Below are 13033 nucleotides of genomic sequence, written 5' to 3' on the forward strand. Positions count from 1 at the left end.
ATTCAAGTACAATTACCTTAAAAGGAAAACATTCCAAGTGCTGACCTATCCTCACCTGTTGCATGGGTGAATAATCAATCAATAATAAATAAAGCCAGGAGTGTGCGCCCATGTGCATTTTAGGACCATTATTCATTATGTTCCTTTATTCACGGGTTGGAGTCTTGGCTATACACTCTACAACATTATACTACTGCATTCACATCAGCACTAAACCTATTTAAATACTTAAAGTCCTTAGTGTTTCAAAATGTGATCAGCACAATAGAGAACAAGAAAAGGTCATACAGCACATTGAGTTCAATTCTGCATGGAGGATTTATTTCAGGGTTCAATTTGACAATTTTTGATCCTCGTCCTACCCTAAAGCTATATCTCTCAATTCTCTCCCTGAATTATAATTGCACGATTTGCTTTGTAATTCAAGTTGCTACCCTTACATATGTTGGGCTGTTGCCCTGTTCAGATGTCTTCTCATTCTTTCTTGACAGGACTTTATACATTCAACCTCCTATTGAAAGAAAAAAATGCAGATATTATTTAAGCAAAATGACCATACCAATACAATGTATTTACCACAGGAATTCTTCTGATTTAGTTAGACTAACCTTCAGCAACTGCTTCTCTACGTCATCATGAACGAGATCTATACCTATCCGTTTCTCTCTGTGGTATAGACATTCTTGTGCCACCTGTTGTATTAATAAGTTACATGCAAATGAAGAATACAGATTGCAATTGAAACCTACAGTATTTAAATTATGTAACTCTATGCTATACAATTATTAATTTATCAAACCCTAATGGTGTTTATTTTATAAGAATGCCAGAACTGAGTTGTTAATTTCTGTTCTAATACAGCCATTGAACATTTTCTATTGAGGTTAAATAAACTTATTCTACGCAATGCAAAGGCTGTTTCAATTAAAGTGTATTTTTTTTTAAATGACCAATACTGTAAACTGCAAAGCACTGGGGAGGGAGGGAGAAAGAATTGCTGTGATCACTATTATGTGATCTTAAAAAATGCATTCAAAAGGCATTGGCAATGTCCTAACACATCGCTGCCAGACTTTTTGGTTCTAACTCTTGGACATTTTTCTCATGCTTAGCATGTCAGAGCATTCCTATAGGTTAGCTTTCACTCCCTACGACCCAGATTTTTTTTAACTTGTTTGATATCTAAGTTATATGTCACATGCCCAGGGATTGAACTGATAATATCTCATCAGTTTGCATAATCATCTTTGCCTTTTAAAAACAGGAAATAAACACTTCACAAGATCATTGTACCAGGTAGAAATACCAAGTAGAGTTACTAAATAGTAAATGGATAACTGAATAGGTTTAACTATCTCTTCTTACAAGATAGAAAATTTCTGTCACATTGGTTATGCAAAACTGCAAAGCAGGTTGGACTCGATGCAAGATGCCTGAATATTAATGTTTATGTTGAGGTTTATTGTCGATTATCTACATAGTCTCTCGGTGATTTATCTCTTTCTATTGACGTCGGGCAGACTGTCCAATTTGAATATGACAGCCTAAAAAATACTTCAAAAATGGCCAACACAAAATTTGTTTATTTGTCTTCTAAGCTCAAGTGTTTCCCGTTAAACGTATTTACAATAAACATCACAAAATGTTGATATTTGAATTGAATCACTTTTCCCCTTGCACAAAGACCAGATTGCATTCAGGGATTATTGTGTGAAGTGAGGCAGACTATTTTCTATGAGTGAACATGGTTTTTAACCCCATACATACTGTGACAGAAAGACCAAAACTAATAACATGATGTGTTGCTGGCAAAATGCTTTACTTTCTCACAATAGTAACTAGTGCAATTCTTTGCCCCAAGTATATCAACATTCATCACCTCAGTTGGGTCATTCAGTGAGATATCTGATCCTAAGAACCAATATCAATCTCATTCAATGAATCATGGGACCGCAGTGCACTTGAAAGTTACTTTCTCCACATTCGCAGCTTGTAGTGGGATAAAATAAATGATTTTCTGAGGGTGAACAGGTAAAACAGGGGAAAACTACAAATAAATGAGTCTATTCATTAAACAATTATAATGTATTCCCTCTAAGTAGTTGTGGTTAGGCCACAAACAGTCAGAGGGAGATAGAAGAGCAGATATGTAGGCAAATCTCTGAGAAGTGCAAGAACAATAGGGCAGTAATACTAGGGGATTTTAATTACCCCAATATTAACTGGGATAGTTTTAGTGTGAAAGGAATTGAGGGAGCAGAATTCTTGAGGTGCATTCAGGAGAACTTTTTTGGCCAGTACGTAGCAAGTTGAACAAGACAGGGTGCAGTTTAAGACTTAGTTTTAGGAAATGAAGATGGGCAGGTGGAAGGAGTGGCAGTGGGAGAGCGTTTTGGTGGTAGTGATCATAATTCAGTCAGTTTTAACATAATTATGGAACAGGACAGAGATAGAACAGGAGTTAGAGTTCTCAATTGGGGCAAGGCCAATTTTACTAAACTCAGGAGTGATTTAGTGAAAGTGGACTGGAAACAGCTACTTGAAGGTAAATCAGTGTCAACAGAGGGAAGCATTCAAAGGGGAGATTCGAGGGGTTCAGGGTAAACATGATCCCACAAAGAAAAAGGGTGAGGTGGCCAAATCTTGAGTACCATGGATGTCAAGGAGCATACAGGATAAGATAAGGCAGAAAAGGAAAGCTTATGTCCGACACCGAGAACTCAATACTACAGAAAGCTGAGAGGAGTATAGACAGTAGAGGGGTGAAATCAAAAAGGAAATTAGGAAAGCAAAGAGGGAGCATGAAAGAATATTGGCAAGCAAAATCAAGGTGAACTCAAAGATGCTTTATCAATACATTAAGAGTAAGAGGATAACTAAGGAGAGAGTTGGGCCCATTAAAGACCAAAAAGGTAACCGATGTGTAGGAGCGGAAGATATCGGCATGGTTCTGAATGAATACTTTGCGTCTGTCTTCAGCAAAGAGGGGGACGTTGCAGATATTGTAATTAAGGAGGAAGAGTGTGAAGTATGTTTTGGAAAGATGTAAAGGTAACAGTGTTGTGGTGGTGGGTGATTTTAACTTCCCCGAAATTGACTGGGACTCACTTAGTGCTAGGGGCTTGGATGGGGCAGAATTTGTAAGGAGCATCCAGGAGGGCTTCTTGAAACAATATGTAGATAGTCCAACTAGGGATGGGGCCATACTGGACCTGGTATTGGGGAATGAGCCCGGCCAGGTGGTCGAAGTTTCAGTAGGGGAGCATTTCGGGAACAGTGACTATAATTCCATAAGTTTTAATGTACTTGTGGATAAGGATAAGAGTAGTCCTCGGGTGAAGGTGCTAAATTGGGGGAAGGCTAATTATAACAATATTAGGCAGGAACTGAAGAATTTAGATTGGGGCGGCTGTTAGAGGGTAAATCAACATCTGACATGTGGGAGTCTTTCAAACGTCAGTTTGATTAGAATCCAGGACTGGCATGTTCCTGTGAGGAAGAAGGATAAGTTTGGCAAGTTTCGGGAACCTTGGATAATGCGGTATATTGTGAGCCTAGTCAAAAAGAAAAAGGAAGCATTCGTAAGGGCTGGAAGGCTAGGAACAGACGATTCCCTTGAGGAATATAAAGACAGTAGGAAGGAACTTAAGCAAGGAGTCAGAAGGGCTAAAAGGGGTCATGAAAAGTCATTGGCAAACAGGATTAAGGAAAATCCCAAGGCTTTTTATACGTATATAAAGAGCAAGAGGGTAACCAGGGAAAGGGTTGGCCCACTCAAGGACAGAGAAGGGAATCTATGTGTGGAGCCAGAGGAAGTGGGCGAGGTACTAAATGAGTACTTTGCATCAGTATTCACCAAAGAGAAGGACTTAGTGGATGATGAGCCTAGGGAAGGGAGTGTCGATAGTCTCAGTCATCTAATTATCAAAAAGGAGGAGGTGTTGGGTGTCTTGCTAAGCATTAAGGTAGATAAGTCCCCAGGGCCTGATGGGATCTACCCCAGAATATTGAGGGAGGCAAGGGAAGAAATTGCTGGGGCCTTGACAGAAATCTTTGCATCCTCATTGGCTACAGGTGAGGTCCCAGAGGACTGGAGAATAGCCAATGTTGTTCCTTTGTTTAAAAAGGGTAGCAAGGATAATCCAGTAAATTATAGACCGGTAAGCCTTACGTCAGTGGTAAGGAAATTATTAGAGAGGATTGTTTGGGACAGGATTTACTCCCATTTGGAAACAAACAAACTTATTAGCGAGAGGCAGCATGGTTTTGTGAAGGGGAGGTCGTGTCTCACTAATTTGACTGAGTTTTTTGAGGAAGTGACGAAGATGATTGATGAAGGGCAGTGGATGTTATCTATATGGACTTCAGTAAAGCCTTTGACAAGGTCCCTCATGGCAGACTGGTACAAAAGGTGAAGTCACACGGGATCAGAGGTGAGCTGGCAAGATGGATACAGAACTGGCTCTGTCATAGAAGACAGAGGGTAGCAGTGGAAGGGTGCTTTTCTGAATGGAGGGATGTGACTATTGGTGTTCTGCAGGGATCAGTGCTGGGACCTTTGCTGTTTGTAGTATATATAAATGATTTGGAGGAAAATGTAGCTGGTCTGATTAGTAAGTTTGCGGATGACACAAAGGTTGGTGGAGTTGCGGATAGCGATGAGGATTGTCAGAGGATGCAGCAGGATATAGATCGGTTGGAGACTTGGGCGGAGAAATGGCATGGTTCTGAATGGAGTTTAATCCGGACAAATGTGAGGTAATGCATTTTGGAAGGTCGAATGCAGGTGGGAAGTATACAGTAAATGGCAGAACCCTTAGGAGTATTGACAGGCAGAGAGATCTGGGCGTACAGGTCCACAGGTCACTGAAAGTGACAACGCAGGTGGATATGGTAGTCAAGAAGGCAAACGGCATGCTTGCCTTCATCGGTCGGGGCATAGAGTATAAAAATTGGCAAGTCATGCTGCAGCTGTACAGAACTTTAGTTAGGCCACACTTAGAATATTGCGTGCAATTCTGGTCGCCATACTACCAGAAGGACGTGGAGGCTTTGGAGCGGGTACAGAAGAGGTTTACCAGGATGTTGCCTGGTCTGGAGGGCATTAGCTATGAGGAGAGGTTGGATAAACTCGGATTGTTTTCACTGGAACGACGGAGGTGGAGAGGTGACATGATAGAGGTTTACAAAGTTATGAGCAGCATGGACAGAGTCAGAAGCTTTTTCCCAGTGTGGAAGAGTCAGTTACTAGGTTTAAGGTGAGAGGGGCAAAGTTTAGAGGGGATGTGCGAGGCAAGTTCTTTACACAGAGGCTGGTGAGTGCCTGGAACTTGCTGCCGGGGGAGGTGGAGGAAGCAGGTACGATAGCGACGTTTAAGAGGCATCTTGACAAATACACGAATAGGATGGGAATAGAGGGATACGGTCCCTGGAAGTGCAGAAGGTTTTAGTTTAGGCAGGCATCAAGATCGGCGCAGGCTTGGAGGGCCGAATGGCCTGTTCCTGTGCTGTACTGTTCTTTGTTCTTTCTTCTTTATAGGATGTGGCCCACTGATGAAACTGAAATGAGCAAGACGAGCAGTGTGAAGCAGAAATGTTAAGATTGTTCATATGGTTTTTATTTATATTTATATGCTTACACATTCTGATCGGGCTAACGGCACTTTAAATGGGTCATGAAATCAACTGTATAAGTAACGCCTTAATTCAACATGTGAATTCCTGGATGTTTTATCAAATGAACTCAAACGAATGAAGGTTGTGGCGCACTTGAATTTTTAATCGGGTTTATAGGAGTTAAGAGACCATAGGATTGAATGGGACAGCACTGTCTCGTTAGACAGGTATTTTTTATCTTAAATTTCTGATGCTTGGATGTTTGGAGAGAAAATATTAATGGGATTAGCATTCTTGAAAATTGATAAATCACCAGGCCCAGATGAAATGTATCCTAGGCTGTTAAAAGAAGCAAGAGAGGAAATAGCTGAGTGTCTGACTATAATTTTTCAGTCCTCACTGGATACAGGTGTGGTGCCGGAGGATTGGAGCATTGCTAACACTGTACCTCTGTTTAAAAAGAGAGCGAAAGATAGACCGAATAATTACAGGCCAGTCAGTCTCAGTTCAGTAGTGGGCAAATTATTGGAATCTATTCTGAGAGACAGGATAAACTGTTACTTAGAAAGGCACAGGTTAATCAATGATAGTCAGCATGTATTTGTTAAGGGAAGATCTTGTTTGACCAACTTGATCGAATTTTTTTGAAGAAGTAACAAGGAAGATAGATGAGGGTAGTGCAGTTGATGTGGTCCACATAGATTTTAGCAACGCTTTTGACGACGTCCCACATGGCAGACTGGTTAAAAAAATAAAATTCCATGGATCCGGGGAAATGCAGCAAGGTGGATACAAAATTGGCTCAGTGGCAGGAAACAAAGGGTAATTGCTGATGGCTGTTTTAGCGACTGGAGGGCTATTTCCAGTGGCATTCCACAGGGCTCAGTACTGGGTCCCCTGTGTTTTGCAGTGTATATTAATGATTTGGACATAAGGCATGATCAAGAAGTTTGCGGATGACACAAAGTTTGGCCATGTGGTACATAGAGAGGAGGATAGCTGTAGGCTGCAGGAAGATATTGATGGTCTGGTCATATGGGCAGAAAAGTGGCAAATGGAATTCAACTTGGAGAAGTGTGACGTGATGCATTTGGGGAGGTCAAACAAGGCAAAGGAATACATGATTAATAGGAAAATACTGAGAAGTGTAGAGGAAGTAAGGACCTTGGAGTGAATGTCTACATATCCCTGAAGGTAGCAGGACAATTCGATAAGGTGGTTAAGAAGGCATATGGAATCCTTTCCTTTATTAGTCGAGGTATAGAATACAAGAGCAGGGAAGTTATGCTGGAACTGTATAACTCATTGGTTAGGCCACAACTTGAGTACTGTGTGCAGTTCTAGCCACCTCATTACTGAAAGGATGCAATTGCACTAGAGAGGGGACGGAGGAGATTTACGAGGATGTTGCCAGGACTGGAAAACTGCAGCTAAGAGGAAAGATTGGATAGGCTGGGGTTTCTCTCCTTGGAACAGAGAAGACTGAGTGGAGATCTGATTGAAATGTACTAAATTTGAGGGGCCTGGATAGATTGGAGGTGAAGGGTCTATTCACCTTAGCAGAGAGGTCAGTGACGAGGGGGCATAGAGTTAAAGTGATTGGTAGAAAAATTAGAGGGGAGATGAGGAAAAACATTTTCACCCAGAGGGTAGTGATGGTCTGGAACTCACTGCCTGAAAGGGTAGTTGAGGCAGAGACCTTCAATTCATTCAAAAGGAGTCTGGATATGCACCTCAAGTACCATAAGCTGCAGGGCTACAGACCCAATGCGGGAAGGTGGGATTGGAATAGGTGGATCGTTTTTCAGCCGGCACAGACACGATGGGTCAAGTGGCCTCTTTCTGTGCCTTAAACTTTCTATGATTCTAATTTATCTGCATGTTACTTAATTCAAAGCCATTTCTACTTAGAGTATTTGACAGCATCTGTGCATATTTAAAGCATTCTGCGTCATTAGAGATTTAAAATATTAAATAATTCAGTATTATGATGTCTTTTACCTGAAGAGGGCCTTCAGTTTCTGTCAAGGCTCGCTCCAATCGTTTCTTGACATCTATGAGAGAATTAACCTCCCCAATCATCTGCTCAGTCTCATGAGCTAATTCAGATTTCCAAAATATAATGTCATTGACACGATCTCCTAAATTCTTGTTGGTTTCAAACTGTGTTTTCTTTGTAATATTTTCCTTGTTCTGGATCAGACGAGCAGTGTCAGCCCTTAGTCTCTCTGCACTGTGTCTGAAGGACTCTGACTCCCTATAGTTGGTCTGGTTAGATTCATGCCAATCCTGAGGAGTGTATCTGGTAAATAGTGTTGTTCTGTTCAATGGGATTTGAGCACTTTTGGCTTCAGTACGTCCAGGGACAGTCATAGAAAAAGAGCCCATAGTAGGAGCGATGCATGCCACTTTGTAGTAAGTGCTAGGTCTCCAAGGCATCATTAAGCTCTGTCTGAACACATTAAGAGGATAATGGCCTCTGTAACTTGATGCCATTGTTGATATGACTGGCAAAAAGTTGGCACTAGTTGCCCTAGGACGGGTGTAAGCAGCAGTCATTGTTGAGCTTAGAAGTGCAATGATGTCTTTTCCTATAAGATATACAAATTATTACTTTTAAACACAAGCTTATTCTTTTCATTTGTACAATTTTACAATATCTGCAGATATTATAGAAAATTAACTGATCCTGCAATCACAGCAGTTAATCACTTCAAGAGGGAGCACGGGTCACAGATAATTACAACACTGCAGCTCTGATTCTCCCTTCAAATGCAGCTCCTGACTGGGAGCACTGAATTTACCCTATTGTTTTTGAAAATTTTAAAAGATTCAGCAATAACAACTTGAATTTATATGGTGCTTTTTACAACAGAAGATGTCCCAGAGTATTGTACAGATTAGGGAATTACAAGAGTACTGTGTGAGAGGGAAAGGGGTACAGAGGATGTAATTAAGGGGTGGGGACAAAAGAATGGTTGAAGAGACAAGCCATTGGTAGGCTTTTGAAAGCAGGGAGGGCAGCAACATTTTGGATTGAAGATTGGCAACCAAAAGAGGAGCAAGTTAGGAAACAAGGAGCAAATCAGTGTCACTGGAGCCAAGGCTGCAAGAATAAACACAGGGCTGAAAAACATTGCTGAGTTTGGGTGGTGCAAGTTCATGAAGAAACTTGAAGATGAGGATAAAGGTCTTGAAATTGATCCGCAGGGCACATGTGGCCAATTTGTCTTTTTGAGGACGAAGGTAAATGTCGGGCTTTGTGTGGGTAAAAGGACAGGCCATAGCATGCTGAATGAGTTGCAGTTTGTGGAGTGTGGATGCCAGGAAACTATGTAAAAGATTATTGGAGAAATCCAGGCTTGAAGTAATAAGGGCAACGATTAAGGTCCTAGGGACTCTGTGGAGAGGTGGGGTGAAATAAGAAATGTTGCAAAGGTTGAAAGAAGATGGCAACACATCAGATAAGGAAAAAGAAAATCAACAGGATGTCCAGATTCTACATCAATGCACTTAGCTCGAAATGGTGGTTGGGGAGATTGATAGATTTAAACAAAGACACAAGTAGGAGCTGACAGGTGACAAAAAGGATGGTTTCAACTTTGCGTACAATAAGCAAATTTTGAGTGACCTACTACTAATTTTGAGCAGGCAGTTCAAGAATTGAGCAACACCTTGGACTCAAAACAGGATGCAGAGCCAAGCTTTCAAGGGCATAGCCTGTGGAACCATAGATGTGTACAGCACAGAAGGCCATTCATCCCATCAAATCTGTGATAACTCTTTGTTAGAGAAATCCAAAGCTCATCACACTGCCTTGCTCTCTCCTCACCATAACTAACATATGAGAGCTGAATTTATGAAATTGCAAATCCTGTGGGGGCCTCACCAATTGAGACAGCAAATGAAGAAATCATGGGTGTGCTCCAATTGACTTTCAATCCATGAAAATTAACACTAGTTATATAATCCTGCTGAGGCAGGGTACTGAAATTAATCCAGTCCTTATTTTCAGAAATCGCCAACTCATTAAATAAAAGGAGTTTTCATTAACAACATCTGTTAATGACTTAGGCATTAGCAAATGTAACCTCAGTAATACCTCAGGTACCTCCAGAGGAATGACATACCACTTTCTGGATTCTCAGCTTTAAAATTTTACTATTCAGCAGTTTATTGTGTTATCCACTTAACACTTTTTGTTTTGATATATTGTTATGATCCTGTAGTTTTTTCTTCTGGGAAGAATGCAGTGTGCCTTTAAGGCTGGAAAAGGAGCCTTACTGCTTTAAGGCAGCAAGCTCCAGAGACTGAGTCAAAGAATGCATTCCCTTTGCCCTGGGATACAGCCACTCAGAGACTGTGATTCAAGGAGTTCATTCTGGTTGCCTGGGATACAGCCACTCAGACTGAGGATCGAGAGATACATTGTTGCCAATTGATGTTTGAAACTAGTTGAAAAACTGACTTTGAAAAGAGAAACAGATAGACAACTGGACCAGCATGTACTGAAGGAAATGAGAGCTCTCTCTTGGTTTATTTAAACCTTATTTATTATACTCTCAGAATTCTGATGTCAAGCCAGATTAATTTCTTAAAAGAAAATAACCAATTCCTTTAACTACTGAACGGTAATTATTGAAATTCATCGCTGGAGAAAGAAAGCATCACTTCAACTGCTGAATTAGACTACGGACTGTTCTACTGATGAAGAACCTTTTTTTTCCCTTCGGATGGCTGTGAGGACTTCAAGCAACCTTGGACTATTCCACATTGGAAGATTTCACTTCGGCAGGAGCGTAAATCGCAAGGACACTAATGTTTCCATTTTAAATGTTGTTTATATCTTAGTAGTATTTAAGAATTGAGTTTTTCTAATTAAACAGTTAATTTGTTGATCTAAGACACTTGGTTTGGTTAGCCTCATTCAGGGGTTAATAGATGGTACAATTTGGCTGTGTCTTTCTTTAATTTGGAAAGTTTAAATGATATGTTTAGCAATCTGTGGAGGGATGGGATTGAATCAACAGTGCGTTTCTCCCACCACAATCAAAATCATATATTGATTGGGGGGCTTTGACTGGAGCGGTCGGTTGTAATAATAGGAATTCCATTGTCATTCCCACCACTTCAATAAATGTTGCTGATACCCTTACTATGCTTTTAATTCTTAGATGTTACCAGTTGCAAATAATATCTTTCCCTCTAGCCAACTGTATATTAAGGCCTGTGTGAATATATATCTTATTTTAAACGGTATAAGCTATTAGAACTATAGTAGCTACATAGCTGGAACTAACACCTTAACACCATTGATTTAAAATAATAGCCAGAATTGTACTGTGAAAGATCCTCCTTGAACCTTACACTCCCATACTGTCCCTAACATTTACGTCTAACAGTACAATAAGATTGTCAAGAATCTTTTCTCCATCTAATTCTACACAAAATACGGTGAAGTGTTTAAAATGGTGTTCTTAGAGGAAGATATAAATGTTTAATCCGTAGTATTATGTACTGCTGCTGAGCCTAGACCTTGCTGTCCTCTTCAATTCACAGTTCTTGAGGTGACATTCTTATATTTCCAAGAAATACATTTTTGTAAATAACTACTGCCTTCAGATCTCGGTGCTATTTCTGTCTTTAATAGAAATGTATGAGTGGAAATATTGACTGAGAGTGAACTCTGATATCCTATAGGGTTCTGCTGTGTTTCCTGCTCATATTTAAAACTCTTTTAGGATCTTGGTACCATTTCAAAGGTTCAAGACCTCCTTGGAGCACAAAGCAACTTCCAGACTCCAAATCTGTATGAAGTGTATTCCTATATGTAGCTATTAGTTTTATTTTAGCTCCTCTCTCTGCTTATTTGTAGTACTATTTTCTTATTCATCTGGTCAGAATACAATATAAAAGGCTTGGGGGAAATGTAACTGTCAGTTCTGTTTTGGTGTGGTATCTCATGGGGGAAGAGGCAGCAAGAAGCAAAGAGAACATGGTGAATCTCTCAGAACACTAAAAACATCAAAATTAGTTTGTAATACATATCTTACTTTTTCTGTATGCTACACATGTTCCTGAATTTCTTTCAGAATTTTCGTGCATGTGTATTGATTGGTCAACACATCCAAACAGTTTCACTGTTTCCATACCTTTCTTGTGTGTACAGAGAAACATACCGACAAAACATCAAAGAAATATCGTTCAAATATTGTTCAAATGCAAACTCTGATAATGATCTGCACGCACTGACATATTAATATGTAACTCATACGTGCAACTAAACAATGTCGGCATGTCAACTGTTAAAAATTATAACATCATTCTGCCTTTATGCGCACGTACAAACTACTTTTCATTACTTATCCCAAACTTGCATAATTCAAGACGATTATAAATCGATCCTATTAAAAACTCCATTAATCCTTATCACGCTTAAAGCATGAACCAGTTAGAAAGGTATGATACATAACCGGATTTTTTCAGTTGTTAAAAGTCCGATCATTTCAATGCATATTTGAAAAAAATTCGTATACGAAGTTATTCTAATACTTGTTGGGCATTCAGGTAAGTCCCATTTTGGACGTTTTAGTACTTTTTGAGACAGTAAAGTTATCCAAAAGACTGAATTTAAATTGTAGTTTTTAGAAAAAGAAATTAAAATGCAAACAAAATATTATATTTTTACCGACCAGATAACAGAACTATTTGTATTCTGGCAGTGCAATCGTCGCTGTCTTCACGCTGTCAAAAGTGTGGTAGCAGGTAATGCAGCGAGTTCTGCACTGGAACCATACCTGATAGTTCGGGAGGGGCGGGGAGACAGCTGGGCTGATTGATTGACACTCGTCTTTGCACCACGGCGATGGAATCCCGGGTCGGTCGCGCCCAAAAATTGGACTGATAAGCAAATGAGCGCGCGGTGGGGGCGGGCTTTCGTCGTCATGTTAGGCTGTACTGTGTGTACAGTGAAAGCTGGATCTCTGTTGCCATGGACGCGGTGAGCTGGCAACGGCCACCCCGGGGGAGAGGAAGGACAGTGCAGATCGATTACAGAGAGAATAATGAGGACAAAAAGGTGCTGCTGCCAGCTAAACAAATGCACACACGCGAGAGAGGGGGGGAAAAAGCTTAACACCTTGCAGCATGCATCCTTGTTTCTATTGAAGTGCCAAGATAGTCTTACAAATAAAGGAATAACGTTAGACAGCTTTCTCCATTATAAATAGAAAAAAAGGTGATAAATTCAAAGCACTTCTTATTGTCATTCCTGGCTCTTAAAAAAAAGTTATCATGCAAAATGATTTAGGTTGACATTCTGGGATGTGCAGTCAATAATTAAGCATTAATTGCAATTATGGTGGCCTAAGTAAGCAATCTGAAGAGACCAAGTCTGCTGACGCGGTCAAAGGTTTTG

At 40.3% G+C, this 13033-nt stretch overlaps 1 protein-coding gene across 2 annotated transcripts in view; it reads right to left on the minus strand.

Moving 5' to 3' along the window:
- The window catches only part of tekt3 (tektin 3), a 39139-nt gene extending 26660 nt beyond the window's left edge, over positions 1 to 12479 (minus strand). The window contains exons 1-4 of one of the 2 annotated variants that reach the window (XM_068058692.1): positions 12414 to 12479; positions 7618 to 8207; positions 609 to 692; positions 441 to 511 (exon numbers count right to left, since the gene is read on the minus strand). In XM_068058692.1, coding sequence (XP_067914793.1) covers positions 441 to 511; positions 609 to 692; positions 7618 to 8175 — 713 coding nt within the window. In that variant the 5' untranslated portion in view covers positions 8176 to 8207; positions 12414 to 12479. The other variant, XM_068058691.1, reaches the window with a different exon arrangement.
- Between the last annotated feature and the right edge of the window lie 554 nt (positions 12480 to 13033).

Source organism: Heterodontus francisci, chromosome 26, assembly GCF_036365525.1.
Source record: "Heterodontus francisci isolate sHetFra1 chromosome 26, sHetFra1.hap1, whole genome shotgun sequence".
In the NCBI taxonomy this organism is placed as follows: Eukaryota; Metazoa; Chordata; class Chondrichthyes; order Heterodontiformes; family Heterodontidae; genus Heterodontus; species Heterodontus francisci.